Source organism: Oryzias melastigma, linkage group LG14, assembly GCF_002922805.2.
Source record: "Oryzias melastigma strain HK-1 linkage group LG14, ASM292280v2, whole genome shotgun sequence".
Taxonomy (NCBI): domain Eukaryota; kingdom Metazoa; phylum Chordata; class Actinopteri; order Beloniformes; family Adrianichthyidae; genus Oryzias; species Oryzias melastigma.
Genome location: NC_050525.1, coordinates 11,096,745 through 11,122,828, shown reverse-complemented (window position 1 = coordinate 11,122,828; position 26,084 = coordinate 11,096,745). Strand labels below are relative to the sequence as shown.

At 38.9% G+C, this 26,084-nt stretch overlaps 1 protein-coding gene across 8 annotated transcripts in view; it reads right to left on the bottom strand.

Moving 5' to 3' along the window:
• Positions 1–26,084, bottom strand: part of LOC112142593 (RNA-binding protein Musashi homolog 2) — a 311,624-nt gene that overhangs the window by 49,953 nt on the left and 235,587 nt on the right. For all 8 annotated transcript variants that reach the window (XM_024266053.2, XM_024266054.2, XM_024266055.2 and 5 more), the window contains exons 8-9: positions 22,505–22,587; positions 5,865–5,979 (exon numbers count right to left, since the gene is read on the bottom strand). In XM_024266053.2, coding sequence (XP_024121821.1) covers positions 5,865–5,979; positions 22,505–22,587 — 198 coding nt within the window. The remainder of the gene's footprint in view (positions 1–5,864; positions 5,980–22,504; positions 22,588–26,084) is intronic.

The window sequence follows — 26,084 nt, the reverse complement described above, 5'->3', positions numbered from 1 at the left end:
AGCGACCCATTTAGTCAGTGAAATGTTTTTATAACTTATGACTGGAGCTATAAAACTGGAGTCCACATTGTAACAGAGCGCTCTTTGAAGAAAGGCAGGGAGATGATTTAAAATCCAGCCGTTGCACGAGTGCTTTAATTCTACACAACGCTACACAAATGAATCTGCTTGTTTCATGTTAATACATTTATAGTAACTCAAAGGAAAATGGAGAAAGTTAATTACCAGGACCTTTGGAGTTTTTAGATGATCTAATTTTTATGCATACTTGGTTACCATCTTCATTTGGAGAAGTACTGAAAGCCAAAGTCGAACAAAAAACACAATTATTATTACTGTTACTAATTACCTCTGTGTTTGATATCTAGTTTTGTTCTTTAGTGAACCACATGGAATCAGGCTTTTTCTGAGTGGCTTGTAGGAAAGCTAATGGCCATCATGCAGCTTGCTTGTTGTTATTATTTAACAAAGATTTGGTTTCGGTCCCTTGAAGGCTGCACTTGTATTAATGCTGGTTGGTGCTGGCCATGCTGATTTCTCATCTAGGTACGTGAATGATGAGTCCTATGCAAAACAGTTTGACTGTTCTGGTAGTTTTTTAGATAGCTAATATTTATTTATTTTTTTATATATATTTTTTGACAAATCTACTCAACATTATTTTTGTGGATTAGTCTCTGTATTTTAGCAGAATCTATTAATGATTTATTGTAAAGCTAAACAATAAAAGAGCATTTCTATGTTGATCCAAATAATTTCAGTGTTACAGCTGTAGCAGAAAGAATCTGTGGTCCATCTTTTCAGAACACTTTCTAAGTACATCTATGAAATCATTGTCTTTCAAAGTATTAATATTTATACAGTATATGTACGTTTTATTTTGTTTCACAAACATATCTTAATTTTTTGATGAATACATCGTTGCACCTTTCACATTTTTCTTATGTTTTCTGATTTCTTTCATAGCCTATGCATTTATGCATATTAAAACTTGTTAATCGTATACAAACAAATTAAAACTGCGTTATTAGGAATTAGTTTTGTTTTAAACTGAAAATATTATGTCACCTAATAAATACAAGCATTTTACGAAGACTATTTATGAATCCATTGTGGTAAAAACTTGGAGGGCTTATAAAAATTTTAATTAAATTTAATTTTTCACAAAATTCTTCAAACACAATGCATTGAGGTTGACATTTTCCAATCCAGGGAGCATCATGCACAATGGCTATATCCAAATTCTCACCCTAACCACTAACTACTAAAAAACGACATAGTGCCCTGGATTTTAAAAAGCTATTCAAAAACCATGCCGTCATATTATGTCAACAATTTCACAAAGTGAAAATCTAATCAATATGAACATTTTACAATGCCTATTAGTGATTCTACTGCATTCTGATGATGAAAATGTGGATTGTTTATTAAAAAAAATCCATTTAAATATGTTTTTCTTTTTTTTGCAAAAATTGTTTGACCGCAATGAATTGTGGTTTATATTCGCTAATGTAGAGAAAATCGATGCACGCTAGTTTTCGCAAAGACTTCTGGGAAATTTCTAATGCGCTTGATTTTGTAGTTGTAGATTTGGAAAGCAGTAGAAACAACAAAAACACCATAAAGCGCACTGTTTGGTGAGTGGTGAAGTAATTCGAATACAATCCAGATGTATTAACACTTCAGATATTCTCTATTTAGCAATACCCCTCACTAGTTTTTTTTTTTCTTTTGTAAAATGCAACTTTGTAAAAAAAATAAAATAAAAAATAACCTCCTTTTTGTGTTTTTCTTATCAGTGTTATGCCATATTGCTGCTTTTTATTAGATATTGTGTCACTTTTTTCTACTTCCGGTTGTGCGTATGCTAGCTAACAGGGGCTAATTTTAGCTAAAAATATCAGAAACATTTAACATTTACAATTTTTACTTATATAGCAGGATTTAATTTGTATCAGGACTTATATATTGACATATTTTTGTAAAGTAAATAAATAAATAAATGACCTTAGTTGCTGTTGAAGCTAACATCTGGTCCCACAGTCAGTACACGTCAGTCAAGCTAAGTCACTTTGCCCGTCTACTCAATATGTGCATCATGATTTTGTGTGCATAGCTCCAATCTCTGTTTTATCACTGGAAAATAAATAACATTTCTTTTAACAAGCACTAATTTGTTTAATGTTACTTCATTTTTCTCAGAATTATATGAGTCACAACACCCAAGGAGCTTCATGTTTGCAGCAGGGTCCATGTATAAACATAGTTTAATGTTCCATATAAGTAATAACAGCACTTAAAGATACAGTTGTCATCTAGATTTATTGGTTAACATAAACAAAGTTTAACCAGCGATTAAATATAATTGAAACCCAGTATTTGTCTTGCTACAGTAACCTTTAAAGTGTCGTACATGGTAAATTATGGAAATTATAAGCCTGTGCATCAATCTGTTGGACCACAGCGACAAATAAGGGAACCTGGCTTAGAATTGGAGGAAAAATGTAATTGGAAAATCCATAATAAAGTAAGTTAAGGTCCTCTGGTTTGGGAGGAACTTAAAAACGTAAACTGTACTATTAAAAAGCACAGCATTGAAGATTTCTTGATCATTTCTGAACTTTTTTATAACACTATGTCATCTTTATGTTTTGTTTTAGATACATTTCTCTTTTAGATACATTTTCTCTTTTTGTTTTATGATCTTAGTTTTAAAAATACTTTTAGTGGACACTTGGTTAAACGTAGTCTAGATCAAAAACCTTATCCTGAAGTGAGTGTCAACATTTTATATTGTCTGTTCGCAGGTAGCATGTATGCACTTATTCAAATGTCTGCAGCTTCAACGTTTCAGCATCTATTTTGCATTCAAACAAATTCTGGTGCATGTATACAGGTTAAGTACGTGAGCGAGAGGTGTGAAGTTGCTCTGTTCTGTATGCTTCAGAGCCAGCCAGTGCCAGCTGGAATCAGAAAGGTTAACCTTGGTCATAAATATCTAATCAGTGTTTGCCGTCCATGAAAAAGTTCAATTTATTCCTGACCCAATGGGAAAATGCTTCAGCCAGAGCCTTTCTCACAGACAAAACGAAATTCAGCTCCGAGAGGTGGAGAGGGGAACCTTAACCTGGCGTGGATGAAGAGGGACAGGGGCTACACCAGAACAAAATAACAGTTCTCATCATCTGCTGATGAGAAGTCATCACTAGGAAGCTACAGATGGATAGCTCTCAGAAAACCCCTCATTGTTTATTTTGTCTGAAAAGAACTGTGATATGATAAAATGAAAAGCCATTGCATTCGGCAAAGCATTGGCCATTCTGTGTTTAATACTGTCTTACCCTCACACCGACCTGAACGTGTTGCCTTAGATATCCCAGATCCCATTCTTTTTTTTTTTTTTTTTCAAAATAGTATGAAAGGATAAACAGAAAAATCTGTTTGATGCACTGCTTTACAAAAGGTTTCCAGATTTGCAGAAAGATGTATGTACTGAAGAAGAAAACAACAAAGTTACATGAAACTGCTTTGAGGTGCACGCATATAAGCTAATCTAGTATCTCATGGAGGTGTAAGCCAGTGGGAGTAAAGAGACGACAACCTGCTCCCTCTCCTTCTTTCCAGTAAATGAAGCCTGCTATTGTGTCTGGCCTTGTGCCGGCCTTCTTAGTGCTCTTATTTGCCTTATTAATATGCATGCTAATGTACCTATTTTATGGCTCAACAGTTCTGATTCACTTTAAAATCAATTATCCATCTGGTGCACCCATACCTCGCCCAGGCTCAAACGTGTATTAATTTCAGCAAACATACATCGGCACAACACAATAAAGATAAATGCCTCGATTAGCGGCAGTAAACAAAGGAGCTAGGGATGGCCTAATGAGATTTGGCACAAAAGGAGCTTACACTTTCTTAAATAATGAGCCTAGGGTCCTTTTTTACAAATGCAAATTATATAAAGGAATGTTTCGCTGTCCTTGTTCCAGTTTCATTTAGATAAGAGTGTCTCCAAACAAGTTGGCTGTTAATATTCTCACATGAGCACATCACTGCCTCTCTGCCTGCCGTCTCCCAGTGGAAGGCAAGAGTGCTCTCCTCCTCCCAGACACATTAGACTGTAATAAGTTTTGAAAAGTTCACTGTGCTTGTTAAATACTTCCAACAGATGAGATGGAACGGGGAACGACTTCAATAGAGTTGACAGTCGCACTTGGCTAGACTAACCAACACTTTTTCTAGCAAGAACTAGAAAGGTCAAGACTTTAACAGCTCTAATTGTTTGAGCAACTCTATGCTGACAAATAAATAAACGCGTGGACAAATAATAATAAACACAAAGTTAAATTTAACAATGAATCTTCTAAAAGAAATGTTGTGAAAGGCACAATCATTTTTCCAAGCTGCATTAAAGATGGCATTGTGTGATAAAAATGCAAAGTGTTCTCTTTGCATGCACCTGCTTCAGTGCAGAGTGGGAGGGGCTTCTCTCTGAGGACAAAATAGGCAACTTATAACCAGATGTCTCTTTTGCTTTTTATGGGAAAAATCTTTTAAGTGATGGCAAATCCATTTGGTTTTTCCATACAATCAAATTATATGCATACAGAATATGAACGGCAAATAGATAGCTGGACTGATAGATAGTCGAGCGGATAGATGGGGTAGCGGGAGGTGTGTGTGTGCTGTGTTGTTAAATAAAAAGGGACACAGGCATGAGCCCGATGGTAATGAAGAGGGGTGAGCTAGCAGCTGAGGTCCCCGTAGATGAGATCTCTCACTGACATGTGTGTCCCCTTCATTACCCATTAAGGGGGGGCACAGTGATGAATCCTTAATATGACATTACACCAATTTTCCTCTTCATTTAGCCTGCTAATGTGCTGGTCTGCTCCTATATGCCCAAGGGCTGCCAGCACCAGACTCAACCAGAAATAGACCACAGTAGCCACTGGTTGCACACCTTGAAGAACCCTAATTAGGGGCAGCACTCACCTAATGGGGCTTTCTAGAAAGAAGTCTGTATTCATGTTTTTTTTTCTTTTTTTACATCCAAGGAAAAATGATGACTGAATACCAGAGATGTCCCGATGATCACATAGTTTCAGACTCAATCGAAATCATTGATCGAAAGGATCCAGATCAGGGATCGAATATTTATTTTATTTTTTTATGATCAGAGTTATATATTTCAAGTTTATTATTACAGTTAAATAAATACTGCATATCAAAAACAGATCACAGCATTTTATTGTCGAAAAGGGCTAGTTTCAGCAGGAAGCACACAAAAGCAGTTTGGTAAAGTCAGCGAGATATTCCCAAATCAGGACTTACTGGCTAAATAACCATTTTAGTAAATGTTAAAAAATAGACAGCAAGTGTCTCTATTGGTTTGACTTATTGCACATGATCTACAATTGCATTTCAAAATAAAAATTTAAACGTTTTAAATTAGTTTTAATGAGAATGTAGAAACAGCTGACCGTCTACAAAGTGCAAGTGTCAAGAAAAATTGACTATTACAATTTTAAACTAGCCATCATTGGTTTTTAAGGATTTTAAAAGGATAAATATCACATTTGATTAAAAATAGTTAATAGTTCTGAAAATAGTAAAGCTCAAGTCACTTGTTTTTCCAAGTTATTTTCTTTTTAAAGGTGTACTATTTTTACTTGCACAGAAGTGCTCTGTTTAAATTATCAAATAGGGTGAATAAAATCAAAATTTTGGCAAACCTGTATCTGTTTAGTACATTTTTTTTAATGTATTACAAAAGTATCAGATTGGGACTCAGTAAAACCAAAATAACCTGATGGAGTCCTCCCTACTGAATGCTTCTATAGACAGGTCAGTGTGTCACTCACTCAGCATGCCCATCCCTAGCATGAAGGCATCCATGGTGTAGGGCAGACCCCTGGCTCGCCCTCGTGTGCCTGGCGGGAACATCACCTCCTTGGGCTGGGCCTTCTTACATTCTACCTATGTAGACAGACAAACACACATAAAGACAAACCATTAGAGAAGGTACACAGGCAGACAGCTCTGACAGGGCTGCCTCGGCTCTTAAAGGCGCTTTTCTATTTGACTTGCACACATTTAGATGTTTTCCGTGGAGGAAAACACAAGTCAATCTGGCCAACTCACATTTTAGAGGAAACTCTCAAAGGAAATCTTTCAATCATGCTTCTGCTGCATTAAAGCAAAGGCTATTGCTCCAGCGAGCGTGTGCCCAGAACCTCAGGGAAATACGAGCTAAATAATTTTCCAGAGTTTTTAAAGACATCAAGGTGGGAGACACCGTGTTTCTCCAGTCCCATGTTGTGCTATTATGTCCCGTCTTTTAGAAGGATTTTTATTCTGTTTATATAGCGTGATCGCCAAAACATTCTCCTGAATTCAACTTGCTTTGAACCACTTTAGAGCAAAAAGTTTCAAACTATTTCTTTTCATTTTATAAATATATATAAAAATAAAAGTTTAGAACGTGTATTGGTCTTGGACAAGAGCCCCCTGTGTGTGACAGTCCAATTCCACTCGCGACACCCATCTCTTTCACTTTTTCCCTTCCCTCTGACTCTTACAAATACACATTTGTTCGTCGCCCATCTTCCAAAACTGACATGCTATCCTCCTACACAGAAAGTGAGGAAGGTGACAGAAGCCGATGAGGGGAGGGAGGAAAATGAGAGCACTGTTTACCAGGTATCTACTCTTTCTGTAAGAATTATAGAGAAACACAAGCGGCTCACAAGTGTGACATGGCATTGTGTCTGGTGGTTGTTCTTTGCTAGGCTGAGTCTGTTCACCAAGCTGCACAATCTATTTGCTCCACTGCCTGCTTGGCATTAACCTGTCCATCTGTTTGTCTGTGTGCCTCCTGGCTCTTGCCTGCATCTCCCTACTGCCTCCACTTAAGGAGGGCTTTCTCCGCGCTGCTTTTCACATGTCAGCCCGGCCTGCTGCACAAGACAGGCTGCTGTGTGGATGCAGCCTACTCCTCAATGAAGCTCCGGCCTGCCATTGCTATAAATAGGCATGTAACTCTGATAGGCATTGCTATTCCCTCGTATGCTCATAGATGCAGAGTGGTAGACACAACGCGGGTTTTGTAAGTTGCCAAAATGAAGAAAAACCTCCCTTGAGAGGCCTGCGTGTGAATCAATAGTATAACAAGCTCTATACACTACACCCAGCAGAGAGGAAGACATGTAGAAAAGAAGCACTAATGAAAAAGGCTTCCATCACAGAGTGAAAGTTGCTTCCTTGCAAAGCTGTGATTTGTTGCTGTTAGCAGCACTTTTTATTTGAAGCAGACCAAGTAAAGTACACAGTTCCCTCACCCACTTTGTAGCTGTCACAGCTACTTTGCCCTCCCTGCTCGCCTGGTATGGTTTGACATTGTGCTGAAGAGAGCACCGGCACACTTTTCATCAAAGAATGACTCCTGGCATTGAAGTCAGAGCCAGCTGAGGCATGCGGGTGTATTGGGAGGCTCTGGATTTTCATATGTTTACATGGCAGGGTGATAAATATATTACAAATGTGGTGCTGTCTCACCACCGTCCTGCTCTAACCCTAGCTGCAAGTCTGACGCCCAGGTAGCCTGCTAGAGGTAAAGTACGGCAGGGTGTGAGTCATGCCTGCGAGCTCTCTGATACAAGTCTTTGATATTCAGAATGAGAACTACTTGTCATGGATTTAAAACCAGGGACCTCGTTGGTGTGAGCGCGTGGGTGTTCACCTGCTTCAGACATGCAAACGTGGGTAAGCCAAGCGCTTAAAACCAGCTAAGTTGAAGAAAAAGGAAAAGAGGACACAGAGACGATTCACAGCCTGTCAATGAAGAACTACAAAGGGTTCAGCAACTGTGAGGACCAAAATTCAAATTTCGTCAAATGGGAAGTTTAAAAGACCGAACCCTTTGTCTCAAGAACAGCTGAAGGTTTTCATTTTAAGTAGAAGTATTTTTTCTAAAGCGCGGCTTGTTTAACTTGTCAAAAACCCTCAAATTCATGAAGCCTGTGCAAAATGATATTTTCAAAATATCATGATCCACAATGGAAGTTATGAAAGGAGGCATTTTGGCGCCATTGGGATCCATTGAGAAAAGGGACACCCTAATAACTTGCTTTGACGCTGTTGTCAGGAAAGTTATACCCTTCAATGCAAAAATAACAGGCAGGAGTTCTGAGAGCCTCCGACACAAAGGTACAGCATGAAAGTGTGGTGAGAGGGAAAGCAGGCCCAAACCACACAGTTTGACAAGATATGGTTATTTCAACACAGGCTCTGTGAGGTTTGCTGTCTGAGCCGCACTCTCAAGCAATTTTAAAGAAAACTGACTATTTTTAATTTACTTTTAGTGCAGACACCAGCAGGCAGCACTTAACAACATGAAATAGGAAGGGCAATGGAAATACTCCTTACTGTAATTTTTGCAACATGAACAATTGTCCATGACAGGAAGACAATCGACTGTTAGACTAACTGAAGTGTTTTTTTAAACGAACGATCCCTTTTTTTCATGAAACCACTTACTTAGGTTTCATCCAAGTAAGGATGTTTAGGTCTTTGTCACAACTGCCCTTATGGGTGGTTATGGGCGTCTGTACAAAATATCAAAGTCGCAGACCACTCTTAAGGTACATTCACACCGAACGCAATTTGTGCAGAAGAGGAGACCACTTTTGATGTTAAGTCAAAGGAACAGACGTAACATGAAGTGATCTGAAGTCCCACGGCACGATATGAGCAATGGGGGCGGTGCGAAGATCTGGCAGCCAAAATTTAAATGTCTGAAGTTTGACAGGTCACTGGGTCGCATCTGCCAATCAGGAACTCAGCTTTGGGCACGCAATACTTTAAGTGATTCGATCAGCGGGTAGAATATTAATTCAAAGCGAGGGTTTTTGTCCTGAATTTTCATCTATTTCATTAACCTGCCTGAGCTGCAGAGTTGCAGAGCTCATCCGGCTACTTTGGGGCGAAGGATACACTGTGGACAGATCGCTGGCCTTCGCTCCCGCGGCGGAGCTCACTCGCTCGATATGCCGGCAGACAGAGAGCCGCTGCAAGATATAGAGGCTGCCGACTCGGGCCTCATCCAGACATTAAAGACCTCTTGGGTTAATACTAGACAGCTAGCCTTCAAGCTTAGCCACAGAGACATAGGCCCTATCCGAATTCTTCCCTTCTCCCTATCCCTTCATTTGTCCCTCCAAATGAAGACTTGAAAAAGTATTGTCTCATATCTTGGAAGTCATTTTTGTTCAATGACGTCATCAATAACTGCCGGTCTGCTAGCGTTAGCGCGGAACTTTCAGCGCTTGAATATACATAACAACAGCTGTTTTATAACTTTAAAAATGTCCTGCTACAACAAAAAGTCATTACTTACATTTAAATGTAAATGTCTGTGCTTCAGAGCGCACCCACGTGATGAAAAGAGCTTCTCAGCGCGACGCAGTTTACCCTCGCGATGGAGGACTTATTTACCCTCCGTTTGGAGGGTTGGATTTAAAACATACATTTCTCGGACACGACTAGCACTTAAACTGCCCCTTCAAATGTGGGGGAAGAGATAAGGGAAGAATTCGTATTGGGTCAGACACAGCCACCTGTACCGGGAAAATCTTTTAATGATAATCATATAAACTCAAACATGGAGACATTGATGTTTTGTAGAACTCCTCACAATAAATAAACAAACCTTATTTCTCAACATCATCTGTGTCTTCCATACATTCTAATTGAGAATGTATGTTCCCTATAGTGATCATCCTAAATCCATTAGCTGGTAGCTCCTCCCACATGTGGCCGCAGTGTCAAGTTCAGGAAGACATTTTTTGACATGCGACGACCAGCAAATTTGTCGCGCAACAAAAGAGGGGCGGGCCAAGCGAAATTGTTGCTCGAATGCACCTTTAGAGGAAAAAATGTTCACATACATTTTTAGCCACGGGCATGTTGCAGGTGACAGGTAGCCAACACTTCAACAACACGCAAGTAAGGGGGAAGAAGGGGAGATGCAAGCGTATCGAACAGATTTGTTATTTTTCCAATCCCCCAAATTCTGCATACCACGTAAGTAATGATCAAATGATTACTCTTTATGTGCAGTTTGTTAGAAAAAAAAAAAATAGACAATCCGAGCGTAGTTTGAGTGGAAATCCTACAGACCTGCACACCAAAAGGACATGATCAGCAAGGAGTTTGAAGATGCAAATCACCAACAACTGAGGTGTGGCATAAAGGTACCGTACGACAGCACCCCTAGTACATCGTAAATGTGCGCAACTTAAATTATCCTTATTTGATGATACACTAACAACACATACAACAATTGTCCGTTCCGTTTTAATAGCATCCCTTGAGATGGTTGTACGAGCCTTAATGGAACAGCAAAACACACATGCTCCCCATACGGTGCAGCCGCTCCACCCTATGACCCTCAACAGGCCTGGACAACCCAAAAACCTGCAGGACAACCCGCATAAGGGTACATGTAACTAAGGCTTTAATAGTGCTATGAGAAAACCCTATTTATCACCTGGAAAACAATGTTTGTTCTAACGGATCAAAGTGTTCCTCATTTATTCTGCAAACCTTTGTTTTCGAATGAGTAGAAGCAAAAACATGCAACAAAGAGTTGCCAATATAGGAAAATACTAAAAACATGTTTCTACTTAATAGTTTTTTGTTAATTAAAATATAATTTGTGTTCTTAAAAAAAAAAAAAAAAAGAAATTATTGAAATTTGAAAACAATACAAGAATGTTTAAGCATCATTTTGGCGACATGCACATGGCTTTATGTTGTTCCATTACTAAATGCTACAAACTGTTACACAGCATAATGACATAGAGGTTTCCACTTCCAGACTGACTGTTTATTCCCATAATACTTGTCCTCCAAAGCAGAATGCAGCACGGAGTGTCTCATTATATTTAAAAGACCATTTCCTCTAGTGGTGCAGTGTGTATCGTGGCTCCTTGAAAAAAGTCTGTGGACACTAATAGTCATTTGAAAATATAAAGATCCTGTAGACAGCAATAACACAAGTTATTCAAAATGCGCTTAAGGTGCTTAAATAAATCACACTATTGTTGGTGATGTGAAGTCCCTTTGAATATTTTACCTACTGTATTTTACTGGAACTTGATTCAATGTCTGTTACCTTATGTTTGAAAAATAACCACAAAAATAAATGATGTCTTGATTTCTTAAGGCGAAGTGTTTGTGAACTTAAAGTCCCATAGAGATAGTTGTCAAGCTTGGCTAGGCTAACTTACAGCCCTTCACACCCCCAACCAAACATTAGCGGTATAACAAAAATGGCGAGCAGTACTGAAGCCATCCAGCTCTACAGTTTTGAGGAAAACGAAGACGTACATGGATCTAACTGACGACCCATCAGAATGGAGCGGAGCAGACAGCTTGTGGCCTGCTGATTGTAGTTTGTATGTAACAACTACAAGTTTTTCAAATGGCATTCACAACAAATCAAATAAGGAAAAACTTAAGGGCAAGACAACAGGACAGCTGGAGTCCGTAAGCCCAGATTTAAAAAATGCAAAAAAAAGAGGGGGCAGGTTGAGTGGGGGAAGTTTGGATCTGTAATTGACAGTGAGGTCAGCTTGAGGTAACGTAGTCATTCTACGTCTTCAATATGGAGAGTGGTACCAAGATGAGTGATGCCAGGTTCACCACAAAACTTTTTGTGGTGGTTGAGGATTTTTCTCCTCCACCTTCTCCCGAGGCAGACGCTCATGGTCCAGACCGAAGAGGACCCGTGTCTCACTGGTAAAATGATGTTAGCATCATAAGCTAATAAAGGCTTACATATCAAACAAACAATCCCGAGCGGAACGTTCATTGTAAATCCCATCACCAGGATGGAGTTTGCTGGATTCATTGGCAATTGCACTCAACCACTGTTGCCTAACTTCCACTGGAAAATTTTGAAAGCTAGTAGAGTTTTGATAACCAAAAGGCAAAACACCTACACGCCATGTCAAAGCTAACACGGTAATGACCAACCGTTACAGAATCAAAGATGGGCGGGGCTTTTATACTGGAGGTGCAGAGCATGATAACGTGAAACTTCTGAAATGACTTAGGACTTATACCAGTTGACCAATCACAAAATTTAACTGTAACAACTCGTTTCAACCTGTAGGGGGCAACACAAAGACGGTTCTAGACTATAATTTTAGGAAATAAACACATTTATTTTAAATTGTCAAAAATGTGGCAAGAACCAACCAACAGCATTTTTAAAGCCCCATTTATTGAGGTCAACAAAAAAAAAAAAAAAAAACTAGATATAGTGTTTGGTTACCCTTTAGGAGCACAATTTCAATCTTAATTTTCTTCATATATGTCCTCCGTTATTAAGAAAAATATTTTTTTATTGAAGTTGGTTGTTTTAAACTAATTTTCCTACATAACCACTAACATTTCATTTCAATCTGTGTTTTCGTGAAGGTCACTTTTGTAATTAAGTTAATTAGCTTGCTTGATTTTAAATTATGACACACACTAGTAAAAATTAGCTCATTCGTTGTAGTGATAGCCCACAGATGAGGAAGAAAACAAACAGCCCGTTTTGTATTTAATGCACAAACGCTGATGCAGACCAGGGAGGCAGGCCAGTTGTGACCTTTTCAATACATCTCCCATCTATATTAACCTTGTAGGTAAAACGGGGAGGCGTGGGCGGGATAGACTGGCAGTGACTGTCCTTCAGGGACGAGCGTTGGGGGAGTGATGTGTGTGTGAGTGTGTGTGTGGAGAAGGAGGAGTACAGCTGCTATTAGCTTTAGCAGTGAATGGATTCCATCAGTCGACTGGCAGACAGAAGAAAGGAAACGGTGTGTGATTCATTTACTCCAGCTCCCACTCCGAGCCCAACAGTCAAAACACACAGATTGAATAGTTAAGGATTGTCACAGCTCTGACTGTCCAATCTATGGCCTGAAGGTGGGAGATTACAGTTTTAGACAGAGAAAAAAAACTTTTCTAGCAGCAGTTAATAGGTGGGCTATTCAAAGTGTGAGATAAATGAAAGAAATCACTTTCCCCGAAACTGGCTTGAAATAGAAAAAAAAAAGCTGAGAAGCTGAAAGATGTTCTAAATATGTCAGAAGAAACGTGTGGACATGATGGAGGTAGAACATCAATAATTCCTGTGACTCCAAGGACTCTCTATTATTCTAGTGTTGATGGACAATAAGAAATTCAGGACAGTTGGTAAATATAGATGTATGATGATAGGAAATTTCAGAAAAAAAAACCAAACGATGCCTTCAATGACCAAATATCTTGCACGAGTCATTATGCCTGATGATTTCTCGGCGGGAATACAGTATATAAAAGGTAAGGGATGGGAGGTCATTCTGAGGCTGCGTGCGCCCTGTGGTGCAGGCTCTGCTCTCTTATCGCGCTTTTAAACTGCAGGACGAGATTGTCTCCATGCACACACTGAGACTCATTCAAAAGTGAGACTATGATCATCAGCTTGACGTCAAATGGCCTCCATCACTTCCTCAATCAGCAAATCTGAACATCAGTGAGCTTTTACGGGGCATCTTGGTGAGCAGAGTGCGAAGTGGATTTCCACAGCCCTTCATCCCTCAAAGCTTTACTTCTTCAATGAAGGATAAACATCCAATTACTTACAGTCCAGGACTTGCAAGGCAGCGCTCCACGAGGGACTGCAAATACTCCGAGGGGTGGTCCTGCTCCCTTATTAGGCACTTGATGTTCAAAGACTGTTAAAAATTTACACACTTAAAAAAAATATTTTCTAAGACATTTTCAACAACCCAAAGACCTAAGCCTGTTCTCTGAAGAAATCTCCTTCCACCATACTGTTGGCACGTCTATGCTATAGCTGTAACCAATTGTGTGTACGGCTGATTTGGAAAATGTCAGATCAGGACCACACACAAACAGCTTTCCCTTCACAGCTTCAGACAGTTCTGCGCGGTGCCAGCACAACTAAGGCTTTTGCAAACTTAGTAGCTGTTGCGCTCACACAATCAGATGCTGGGCCTCTAACACGAATCCTCATCAAAGCTACTGTAAAACATTTGATCTGAGCAGACTTATAAACAAGAATCATCCAGGAAGGAGGGAGGGTCAGATTTACACGGGAATAAAGGAAACCTGACCCTAACCCTCCCAAAATCGAATTGAATGGGAGTTTCTGTGATTGACTACCAATTTCCTCCATTTAAAATAATAAAAAAAAGACTGTTAAATTATTCTGTCCACTTTTTTCACAATTATCCTACCACTTTATTTGACCATCATATGTCAGAGAAGTGAGGTCAAACTCAGTCAGTGAAGGAACTGAGGGGTCACGTGACCCATTAGTCATGCAATGTGGCCTATTTATTGACCTATCAACTCTAGAATCATTTCCAAAAAAATATAAAACATCAAAAATGTCTGAAAATGGAAAATACGTAACACAGTGTAGTCTGACAGCTGTTGGTACACACATCAATAATTCCAGAACTAAGGATTTCATATTTTTTACGAGGCTATGAAATTATTTAAATCCTATTTAAAATTTAAAAAACCAAGATACCAAAAATTCCCTCTAGTACAGCTGACAAGGATTTTAAATTTAATCACCAACGTAACAATAACATTTCTGAGTTTGAGTATACCAATTTCAGTTGTGAATTTGGACTGTTTTACACTAAAGCAAGCCTATGTCCAAATTCTCACCCTAATCCCTAATTACTAAAAAACTATATAGTGCAGGACTATCAAGTTCCCTGGATTTCAAAAGCAATTCATCATTTAATCATCGTTTAATCACCATGCTCACTACTTTTTTTTTTTTCTAAACGGCGGATATGACGTCACCAATTTCACCACGTGTAAATCACAAATATTTTTCGCGAAAATTGTTAAAATGCAATGCATTGTGGTCTATATTTGCTAATGTAGTGAGCATTGATGTTTTTCTTCTGGGAAATTTCTTGATTTTCAGAGTTGGAGATTCAGACAGCTCTTCAAAATGGCGAGTAGGGAAGGAATTCTGAGAGTTTCCTTTGTGTGGAATGTCTATCAAAAGTTGTTAACTATTAACCCATTCATGCTTGACTTTATTTCAAGCTATCAAAAAAATATATCATGTCTTTGCTTTAAAATAAAAGCTTAATTAAGGTGAATTTTGGAGCAGAAATGCATATTTGCATCAATAGACATCACAGAGTTAAACACAATTAAGTCAGTCTTGCCTTATGATCTGAGATGAATTGGATAATTGGATTGTAACAAATACAAACGGTTTTGTTTGACATTTTTTTGCTTTTTTTAAATTAATGTCAACTGATCCAGTTCCTGTTGAGTTTAGATTTTGAACCAAGGAGGAACAGAAACTGAGGTTCAGTCATTTGACAGCTTTCTATTCATGTTTTTATTCCAAGAATACTAAATGTTCCCAGTACCAGCAGGAATCTGGATCAAAGCTTGTGTTTCTCTGTCAAAGAAGTTATGTATTTACTGGCAACTATTATGTTTGACTGCATTAAAGGCAGAGCACTTAGAGAGACAACATTTGCTTAACAAGAAGCCATTTATGCAAAGACCGTTTTATCCTGTCAGACCATTTACAATAAATTATTAAAGTGAGCAAAATATAAAAGCAGTAAGATATTAAATGTCTTATTATAAAACATCATGCATTATTTGACGGATCCTTTAACGTCCTGCAAACAGAGGAGGAAAAATGGGTTTGAACTCTCTTTTATAACAGTCATTTTTTTTAAATTACTTTCAGAAAACTGTTTCCTAGACGTTTCAAAGAAGTAGTTCGATATTTTCCTCAGATTAAGGCTCCTCCAGCTGTTTTAGAGTCTTCCCATGATCCCAGAAGGACTCCATGATTTTTTGGGTCAGAGGTCGTCTGTGGGGCAAACCATCTGTTGCTGGATTTCTTGCTCCGGAGGATCTTATCTTTTAATCAGGTTTGGTCTAAACAATGACTTTTAGACTGACAACATCCCTGGTGGCCTTTCATGTTTAATGGGAATATAAGGAATCCATTTTCACTGTCATGTTGTTTCTACTTTTTACAAAACTGTTATCAAATGGTCAAGCTAGCTTTAAAGAATTTATTATTTTTTCATGTTTTAGTCAACGCTGTCACTCTTTGTCTATTTAAGCTGTTTATTTTTCCCAGATTTTTTTTGTTTTAAATGATGTGACTACATTTATCAGATGGTCCTGTTGTGTTTTCAAGAGCTCTGCCCTCAGTCGCTTTTTGTTTTGTATTCTTTAACTTCCAACTTAACTTTTTGCTTATCATTACCTCATTACATGATTAGATTCCTGGTTTCCTTGACTCCCCAGCAATTCCTGTTCTTAATTGTAAATTCAGAGTATGCTTCTGTTGCAGCGCTCTGTGTTTGTTTCAGATTATTTTAATAAAGACGGTTCGCTCACCCTTTGGCTCCCTCCGCCTGTTTGGATTTGGGTTCTGCCTCTGCGCCCACCGCGACATGACATCGACAGGATAGTTTAATTCTGCCCTTGTGTTTTCTGACTTAAAGACCTATTTCGTTTATAACTTTGGCATTTTTCTGATAATAGAGGACTTATATAAAGAGAATTAAGCTTAAAATGGCATTTCTTTATTCAGGTTGTACTGAATCAGGAGCAGATGGAAAAAAAAGCAGTTTGAAAAAAGATCCTCTTTATGACGTAAACATGTTTCTCGAGGGCTGCCGCCCTGCTTGTCTTGCAGCTACTTCTGCTTCAGTAGATGGTGATAAGTTAAATTGACTGAACACCCCTGATCCAGGTGAGCAGGCAGCAATTACTGAAGCAGGGTTAGCTGCAAAACAAGCAGGGCGGTCGCCCTTGAGGAACAGGTTTGGTGACCCTTGATGTAGACGATACAATCAGCAGGCCACAAGCTCCTTGCTCTGCTCCATTCTGATGCATCCACCTGCAGATGACTGGATCCATGTCAGAAATCCCGACATGATCCTTACCCCGGGCTCCGACGGCTAGTATTACAGCTCAGGTGCAATGCTGGAGCGGTCTAGCTACGACAGATAGCTCTCAGTGGCTAAGGGATGGCTGTTTGCTCCGCACCAATAGTCCCACTCACAACTCAGAGGTGAATTTCTAATGATCTACTGGCGTTCTGCAGAAACTGTCCTAGAAAACGACACAGATTTTTTTTATTTTGGTTAAAAATCCTACTTTGATTTAAAAAAGAAAAAGTAAAATCAAACACTGCATTTTAAACAGGCACAGCAATAAAACCAAATACTAGATAAATTGGGTATCTTTTTTATGTTTTTTTTTTAAGGAGAATAAAAGGGAGAGTGTTGGTTTGACACCTGCATACAGTATTTCAGACAAGTCCCACCGGCCTCCATCACCAGCAGCAGCAGCTACCAATAGAAAATCAGTTTGACAAACAATTATTTTTTTTCGGTTAAGGTTTTATTTAAGTCACCTTGTTTTTCAGAAAACATCTAAATCTCCTGTTGCGATGACTCACTACATCTCATTTAAGAATATTACCTTTAAGAGTTTCATTTTAATGCCACCCTCTCTCATCGCAGTATGTGATGGATCGTTTTACAAATTAGCTGTATATGCAAAATAAAATGGTGGGTAGTTATGAAAGATTTTTTTCCCCCCTTGTAAATTAGATTTAACAACAGTTTCTTTACTGCTCCAATGACCTGTGTGTAAAAAAAGATCAATCCGTCTTTTGCTTATCGATTTCTACTCCAAAATATTAACTGCTTTTAATACAAGGATAACAGATGGTGTCGCTAAAGCCTGTGTCAACAGTGACGCAGAGCCCTGGAGGGGATGATCAATACTTTAATCACGTCCTTACATTTCCAAAAGCAGGAAACGTCAGAGCAGCTGATGGGTAAAGATTATGAGACTCTTGCAAAGAAGGACCTTCGTTTTAATTATATATGTTGAGGTAGCCACGCATAGAAAGAGCCCTCTTTTTGAGAGTCAGGCATCAACATGGGGGTGACGGGTCACTTAAAAGTTCAGTCACTCACATCTGAGTAGCCACTGACCCACTGCACTGTCAGAGCTCTTGAGAGGAAGGACAAGGAGAAGGTGGGGTGTCCTGCACATCCACAAGCCTCCCAGGCGGGGTGGAATTTCTGTTCACATCAATTATTCACAAACCATCTCAGATAACACTCATGGCAGGATGGATGAGGTCTATTTCTGTATGGTACTTTATAAGGAAGAAGACAGGAGACATTTTTTACTTTGTGCGCTAGTCCTTCAGAAACCGAATAACCAGCACTGTCCTATAATTTAAAACACTTCTGTGGCTCAGAAAAATGCTTTCACAAACAAATTCTGTTTTTTCTTTCGCTGATATTCCCAGATGTCAACACTTTGTAGAACATCTGAGGGTCATATTTATTTCCTGTATCCAGCTACACTGACTGTACTGTAGGTGTTGTCAAGAGGGAGCCTTAAAAGGTGACAAAAGCATCAGAAAACTGGAACTTGTGCCGTCCTTCTTTCAATAATTCTCTTACTTTCTTTTAAGGTTTCTAAGATGGCTCTCAAGTCTGTTTTTCTTTTTGTGCTGCTCTTCCTAGAATGTAAGTATGCAAAAGCAGAAGATTTTTGCAGCGATGTGGCAGATGTCAACCAAGAAAACGTCAAAACGCACAACAGTGCATCACATCACAGCTGCAAGAGAAAGTCAAGTTCCACAAAGGAACCAGGCGCTTATTTTACCTTACAGACTCCCTCAAGAAAAAGAAAAAAAATCTAAATATTGAGGTATTTATTTTTACCTTTGTTTTTGTAAGCAGCAACATGACATAAAGTTAAAGGCTGTATCCCAGGACTGCAGTCTTGACAAGTTTATTGATTTTACCCACATTTTTGTCAAATAATTGTATTAATAATATAAAAATAAATCTAAGACATCATGTTTAAGTTGATGAACCCATCTTGCTAAATTCTAGGGATGCAACAATTCCCCATGATTCATTCAAACTTCAATTTTTGTGTCTCAGTTTTGTTTTGATTCAATCTATGATTTGTGTTTCACAAAACCACAACAAAAAATTGAAAATTTCTGAAAACTTTGTTTTTTTTAATTGCTAATAGGCAAATAAAGAATAAAAACCTTTCATTTGGTCATTTTGGCTATTTCATTTCACACTTAGTCATGTAATGTTATAGAACAATATGTGTTCCCTTGTTTATTGGTGGGAACATTCTAAAAATAACCCACGATATTTGAAATCCAGGAGGTAGGATTACAGATGTTTTAACTTTTTGTAAAAATGCACCGAAAAAGTTAATTGTGAATATTGCAAAGGGACAACTGTATATTCAAATTTGACACTTTCAGTGTAAACATATGCAAATATATGCATTGAGGATGCAACGATTCACTTTCCCCAGTTAACTTTTTGATTAAATAGTGTTACATTAGTTTAGTTTTAAACTAAATTGTGGCATCCCCTTCTACAGACCCATTCTAAAAATTTTAAATATCATGGAATAGTGTAATTAATTTCAGAAAATTTCACTTTTATAGAAGTTTTATGGGGTACACAGGGATGCAGTGGTTAGCGCCTTTCCCTCACAGCAAGAAGGCCCTGGTTAAAGTCCCAGCTGGGATTCTTCTGTGCAGGGACTCCAGCTTCCTCCCACAGTCCAAAAACATGCTTCATAGGTTAACTAGTGACTCTAGAGGTGTGTACGGGTGTGTGATTGTGGCCCTGGAACAGACTAGCAGCCTGTCCAGGGTGTACCTCACCTTAACCTAACAGTAGCAGAGTCAGGGTTTGTAAACCCATAGAGGATAAAACTGGTTCAGAAAATAGATGGATGGATAGAACATAGAGCTAGGTTTCACTGTTTAATTGATTTCATGTATTTATTAGCAAATTTAAACAAAAATTGAGGTTACAGCTCACAAAGTCTACGAAAACTAAGAATCACTCTTTTGGCAGGTTGTCAAATCTGAAGTCTTCCCTATATTCAACCAAACTGAACCAATTTAATGACATCTGGAGACCCTGTGCAGGTGCTTTGAGTTTAGTAGATGATTAGTTGGTCAAATTCAGTTTAAAACATTCATGTCCTGCAACATTTGGGCAGATTTCTCCACTGTATTCTTTTTTTCAGGAATATAAAATAAATATTTGTTATAAATGAAAAAATGAATCTATATTCAATAAAATAATATTTTTTGAATGAAACTATGGAAATGAAAACAGTCTATTTTTTTTTTTTGGAAAGGGTTATATATTCCATTTAGTTACTATACCTTAAACTTCTTTTTTTTTTTTTTTTAAAGAAACCTTTGCAGAGTGAAAATTACGCTGTAATTTTCATATGAAGTAGGAGGGTTCGATTCCCAGGGCAGTTAAAGTCGGTCCAACTGTTGCCCCATTTGCGAGTTTATAACCACTGGAGCAGATGTTTCCAACAGCTGGACAGACAACACTGAACTGACAGCACATTTCTCACAGCTGACCACATGAGTACCTTAAACGTGATGAGGGATTTTATGTTTTAAAGGGTTATCTGATAACTGTATATTTGCTTTGGACCACAATCCACTTTATTTCCTCTGTTTGAATCATTTAAGGTTTAGGATTGTGTGCAGCAACACCTGATGCTTGTATTTTAAAATTTACAAGCGGAGAGAGGTACAATTTTGGAATGGAACTACAAAAGAGTGGGGGCCTGTTGGTTTCTGTTTTTAAAAAGATGACATAAAATTTGAGGGAAATTACATCAATGGCTTTATCTAGTTTCACAAAAAGGTGAGTTTTTGTTATTGCGAGCCTGCAGCAGGAAACAGAAATCTATGAATGTGCTCACTTCACAAGACACCTGTCGTGCAGGACCACAAGAGAAAAGCAGGTCGTCATTGTGTCGGTTTTAGAATCTTCTATGTCTGCTTTAACATGGTTTAGATTTGTCGTGTTTAAGTTCAGTAAGTTGACACATGTTTAGATTTATATTTAAACTTATCCCCTGCTTTTGGGTCCTCTAAACCACAACAGTTGATGGGGTGAATCACATTTAACATCAACAGCGGCACACAGACACTTTCATCAGCGGATGATGTTTGAGTGATTGATCTCCACAATGATTGGACGTTTGAATGTCCTCGTTGTCTAGTGGCTCTCCAAGTCTTTACTTTACATAAACTCCCATTTTTCAGTAGCACTCAGTTTTTTTATGTCATCGGTTTACTTTAAAACTGCTTAGATGAATCATAATAAATTAAATGGTGCAAGTATTTAAGGTAAATTCTTTTTCATGAATTTGATACTGACTAGAAGTTGTCATTTCTTTGTTGAGTAAAGACAAAAACCTAACAATTCAGAATAAACTATGGCCCAATCTGAATTCTTCCCTTTTTCCTTCTCCTCCATTTGAAAGGGCAGTTTATGTTTAAGTCCGCAAAATGTATTCTTTAAATCCGACTCTCCAACAGGAAGGAAATAAAGTTGCGCTGAGAAGCGCTCTTCTTCACGTGGGAGAAGGGAAGAATTCGGATTGGGCCTACGAATATATGACATTACAATCCAGATAATTTTAATATTTGACTTTGACGTCCAAGTTTTTTGGTCCCATTCTGTTTTTTATTTTGTTGTTGTTTTAGCTTTAGGCGCGGCGTCACATGCGGTGTCGAGGCGCGCAGGGATGTTTGCTGAGGTTCGATGCAACCTGGACCGGCTCCCTGGTGAACACGGTTCTACTACGCTGGACCTGTCAGTCGAGGAGCCAGTCAGTCAGATGGTTTCGGGGAAAGCCGAGGAGCGGCGGTGAAGGCTCCGAGCAAAGGAAGAGGCCGCGCTGAACGCTGCTGGTAAGACAAGTATTCCCTCCAGTCAATCACAGCCCACAGAGCTGTTCAAATGATGCAAGATCTCTCCAGAGGTCTGCAGGGTGAAAGGGGGTGGAGATGGGCCTAATGTCACACCGGCTACACCGAGGGCTGACCTTGTCACTTACCATACATTGCATGAAGACTTAGAAAAGTGGACCTTAAATCTATAGAGCTTTGAAAAGGCTGTATTACTGGTGTCAATAAAAGCAGCATCACCGGTTCACTGTGGGAGGTGTTAATCCCTGACTAATGAACTCTGCTTCTGCCAATAGCTTTGCTGTTGCATTCATGGACATCCCTGCCTGTGTTTGTGTGTGTGTTTGTGTGTGTGTGTTTGGTAAGGGATTCAGAAACAGAGGGACAGGCTGCACTCTCCCGTCCCCCAGCCTGACAGGCAGAACTCAGCCGCACAATTTCACGGTTTGTGGGCAGTACACACCACTGCTTTCCCATCCCTGAGACCCACAGAAAAAACAGTGTGGGTGTGTGTGAGCCTATGTACATAAACAAACACACACACACACGTGGCCTGCCATTAATCGCTTGGTAAAGAAGAAATCAAATATTAATCCGTCAACATCCACCTGGAGATGGAAAAAAAAGGTGCAGACTTACCATTTTGTTATTGATTTCATGAAAATGAATTTCACAGACTTTCTCTACGATGTCTTCACTCTCAAAAGTTATGAAACCAAATCCTATGCAGAGAGAAACAGAAGAGGGGAAGGGAGGGAAGAAGAGACAGGCAACGAGTGAGTGAAGAGCCTTCACAAAACTTTAGCAACATGAACTCGAAGAAAAATGCACGAGGAGACAGAATATCATCATGAGTCAGATCCTGAGACTATGCAAGCACATCTGTGGAGATTGGCTTCGGCATGAGAACAAGTGAACAAGACAGACATTGTCCTCTTTAAATCAGGAATATGATGAAATCTGCTACATTATTAAGGGCACTCAAGGATCTCCTCCACAAAGAGAAGATGGAAAAACAGCACAAAGCTCATTTAATGAGATCCAGGGAGCTAAGGCCCAGCATCTGAATTTCATTAAATGCATTTTGTGTTCTTTTTATTGAAATCTCACTCTATAACAAGCCCCCATTTTTATGTTAATACAGGCCTTAGAATGAATGTGTCGTTGACAGAGGGATTTTCATGCCATATTTATAGGATAAAAGCTTAACCCCTCTTTTAACACAAAGACAGAGAGACATGATGCCGTTAGACTTTTGAACAAAAGTGGATTGCAATGCTCTGCTCTGTGTTTTGATGGTGATGCACAAAGCAATCTAGCTTCTGCATAGCCGGGGTTGAAAGGAAAACAGATATTCCATTACTTTTTGCAGAAGAGAAAGTGCTGGTGAAAAGAGCAGCGAGTGGGACTGAAGGGAAACGATTTGGCTTCTTTTTTTTTTTTTTGAAACATCCGGCAGAAGAAAAGCACCTCTGGTTGAGCAGCTGTCACTCTAAACACCGCTGTAAATGAGTCCCACGCACGCTAACACCATCAATCTATTATCATTTAGGCTTTCACTTAATGCACACACACCTGCACACACTCGCCGCCGCTGTCGGACACACACACACATAAAAGACACTTCTCAGCCGCCAGAGATTTTACTGTATTTACTTCACTGAGATGCTTTATCTCTTATATCTTTGGCTAAATATGACCGAAGCTGCAGAACAAAGAAGACTTATGGTATTGTTGGCTTTACTGGATGTGTAACATACTGACCATATGGTGTAATAGAGGTGCTGTTGTGTGCAATTGTTTTTATCCTTTTATTTCTTTGTGTAAACTTTATAAAAAACACATAAATCTTTGAAAAAAAAAAAAAGTTTTTCACAGTGGAAAAACCGGACAAGATTTAGTCAACTGAGCAAAAAATAAAAGAGTAAAAAATAAAATGCTTGAATTTGGCAAAAGGTCTAAGTATGTAAAACTATGAAACTTTGGTAGATACTTTAGATTTTGGACTGGTAATTTCCAGAATTGTTTCAATTAGATTCAACAGAGCCTGGATCGATTTGATTCCAATTCTTTCTGATTCATTTGATCAATTCAATTGAATTATTTTTTTATTTTTGACGGTTGACACACTACACATTTTTTTAGAAATACATTAATAATCATTAATAGTCTATATATATATGTTTTGAAGATATTTATATTATTCTGAAACAGTTCAAATACTGTAAAATGTATTAGTAAAATGATTATGATAATGAGATTGTTAATGTTAACAACCGTGGATTCTCAAACGGAGAAGCTCCAACAATTGTCCTCTCCTGGAGGGCGTTTCAGTTTGGCCACTAGGTGGCAATCGTGCTATAGGATTACACCTTATTTTCATAGGAAGAAGAAAGTATGAGCAAAAAAATGCTTTAGACCACAAATGTTTCCTAAAAGAGTTTGGAAAATTCTTGCCTGTGAGTATATCAAGAAGCTCATTTAGTCAGCAATGTATGTTTGGGTCCACCGAGTGTCAGCATTAATCGTCCGTTAGCATCAAGCTAGCTGACTTCAGCTTTATGCGTTAGATCGATTTCTACTTTTATGGACTGTTTATTAATCTATTAAGCTTAAAAAGATCAATCTTATCGATCGATTTTATCAACCCAGCTCTACTTTTGACTGGCAACCTGTACAGGGTGTACCCTTCCTTAACCTGGAGCTAGCTGGGATAGGCTCCAGCAATCCCCTGACCCTCTGGGCCTGGAGCGTCGACATTCTGCTGTTTATTTGCATTATTGCTGCCGATTACCTGGATCAGGCGCATTTAGCCAATAAGAAACTGCAATAGGAAGTTAGCTGGAAAAAAAGAAGGACCCTGGCCCTCAAGGCCTGGAGTTTGACACCATTGCCATGGGGTATTACTGTACACAGGTTTATGCAATGGATTGATACCAGCAGAATCCTCTTGAAGAAAAGTTAAAAAGGGTGACAGGTGAATATTTTTTTAAATGGATATGAAAGATCGAGTTCAGGGGGAAAATATCACTTTAGGTTAATTTTGATAAAGGTTAATTGTTCCATCTATCAGACTTCAGAAACAGCAGAATGCCCTTTGGGGTCATGGGGTTGCAGGAGCCTATCCCAGATCCAGTTGGGCGAGGGCAGAATACACCCTGAATAGGTCGTCAGTGTCTAGGGGCCACATACAAACTTTCATGGATGTCGTGGGGCAGGTCAGAGATACCAATTAACCTATGACGCATGCTTTTGGACAGCAGGAGGAGAAAACCCACGCATGCACAGGGAGAACATGCAAACTCCACACAGAGCTGGGATTCAAATCTGGGCCTTCTAGCTGTAAAGCCACAGTGGAAACTACCATACCACAGTGCAGATCAAGGTTAATTAATAACAAATTTAACACATTTATATAAATATTGTTTATTTTTATTTGATATCAGATTTTTCTTCACTTTTGTCAAACACAAGAACCAGCACAGAAATAAGATTTTATCATTAAGCCAAGTGTATCGTCTGCGTTTTATCAAAGATAAAGAAACTGTGATTTTATGTGCTCCAATAGAGATGAATCAGCATTAAGCTACTTATCTGCTTCATATTGTCTTTGCAGCAGCAGCAGAATTAAGTGTATTATAGTGTATTATAAGTGTGGTATTCTGCAAAGCAGCTTACTCTATTAATTCATCAGATCTTGCCAGAGAGATAAAGATTTCTTTGTCAGGAGCTGTTTGTGTTGCTCACCGCAGCAGGCAGCCTATCACAAACACTGACATTTATAGTTGTGTCATAAAGTCTTTATCTAGCATTTTTCTCTGCTTCTCCTTCTCCAGTTCCTCTTTCATGACAAAGAAAAGGCTCCTCCACCCCTCAAACCTCTCTTCGGGCACAAGCTGCAGCATATCACAGCGATGTTGTCAAAGAAAGGGTTGGAAACCTAATACCCATTCAATGTGAACATCTCATGTAATGAGCTCTTATTAGACAGAATGTCAGTTTTCAGGGGGAGATCTCAACACCGGCTATGGTAAGGGGTTGGGCAGGGGGGAGACGAGGCAGGGGTGATGACGACAGGCACGTGGGAGGGGTGGATGGGGGGGTGCCTTCAGCGCAAGAAGCACTTTTGACAACCAACAAATCAACCGCCAGGAGTAATTTGTCACAGAGGAGTGGAGGTAGAGAGAGTGAAGTGGGATGGAGAGGGAAAGAGAGAGTG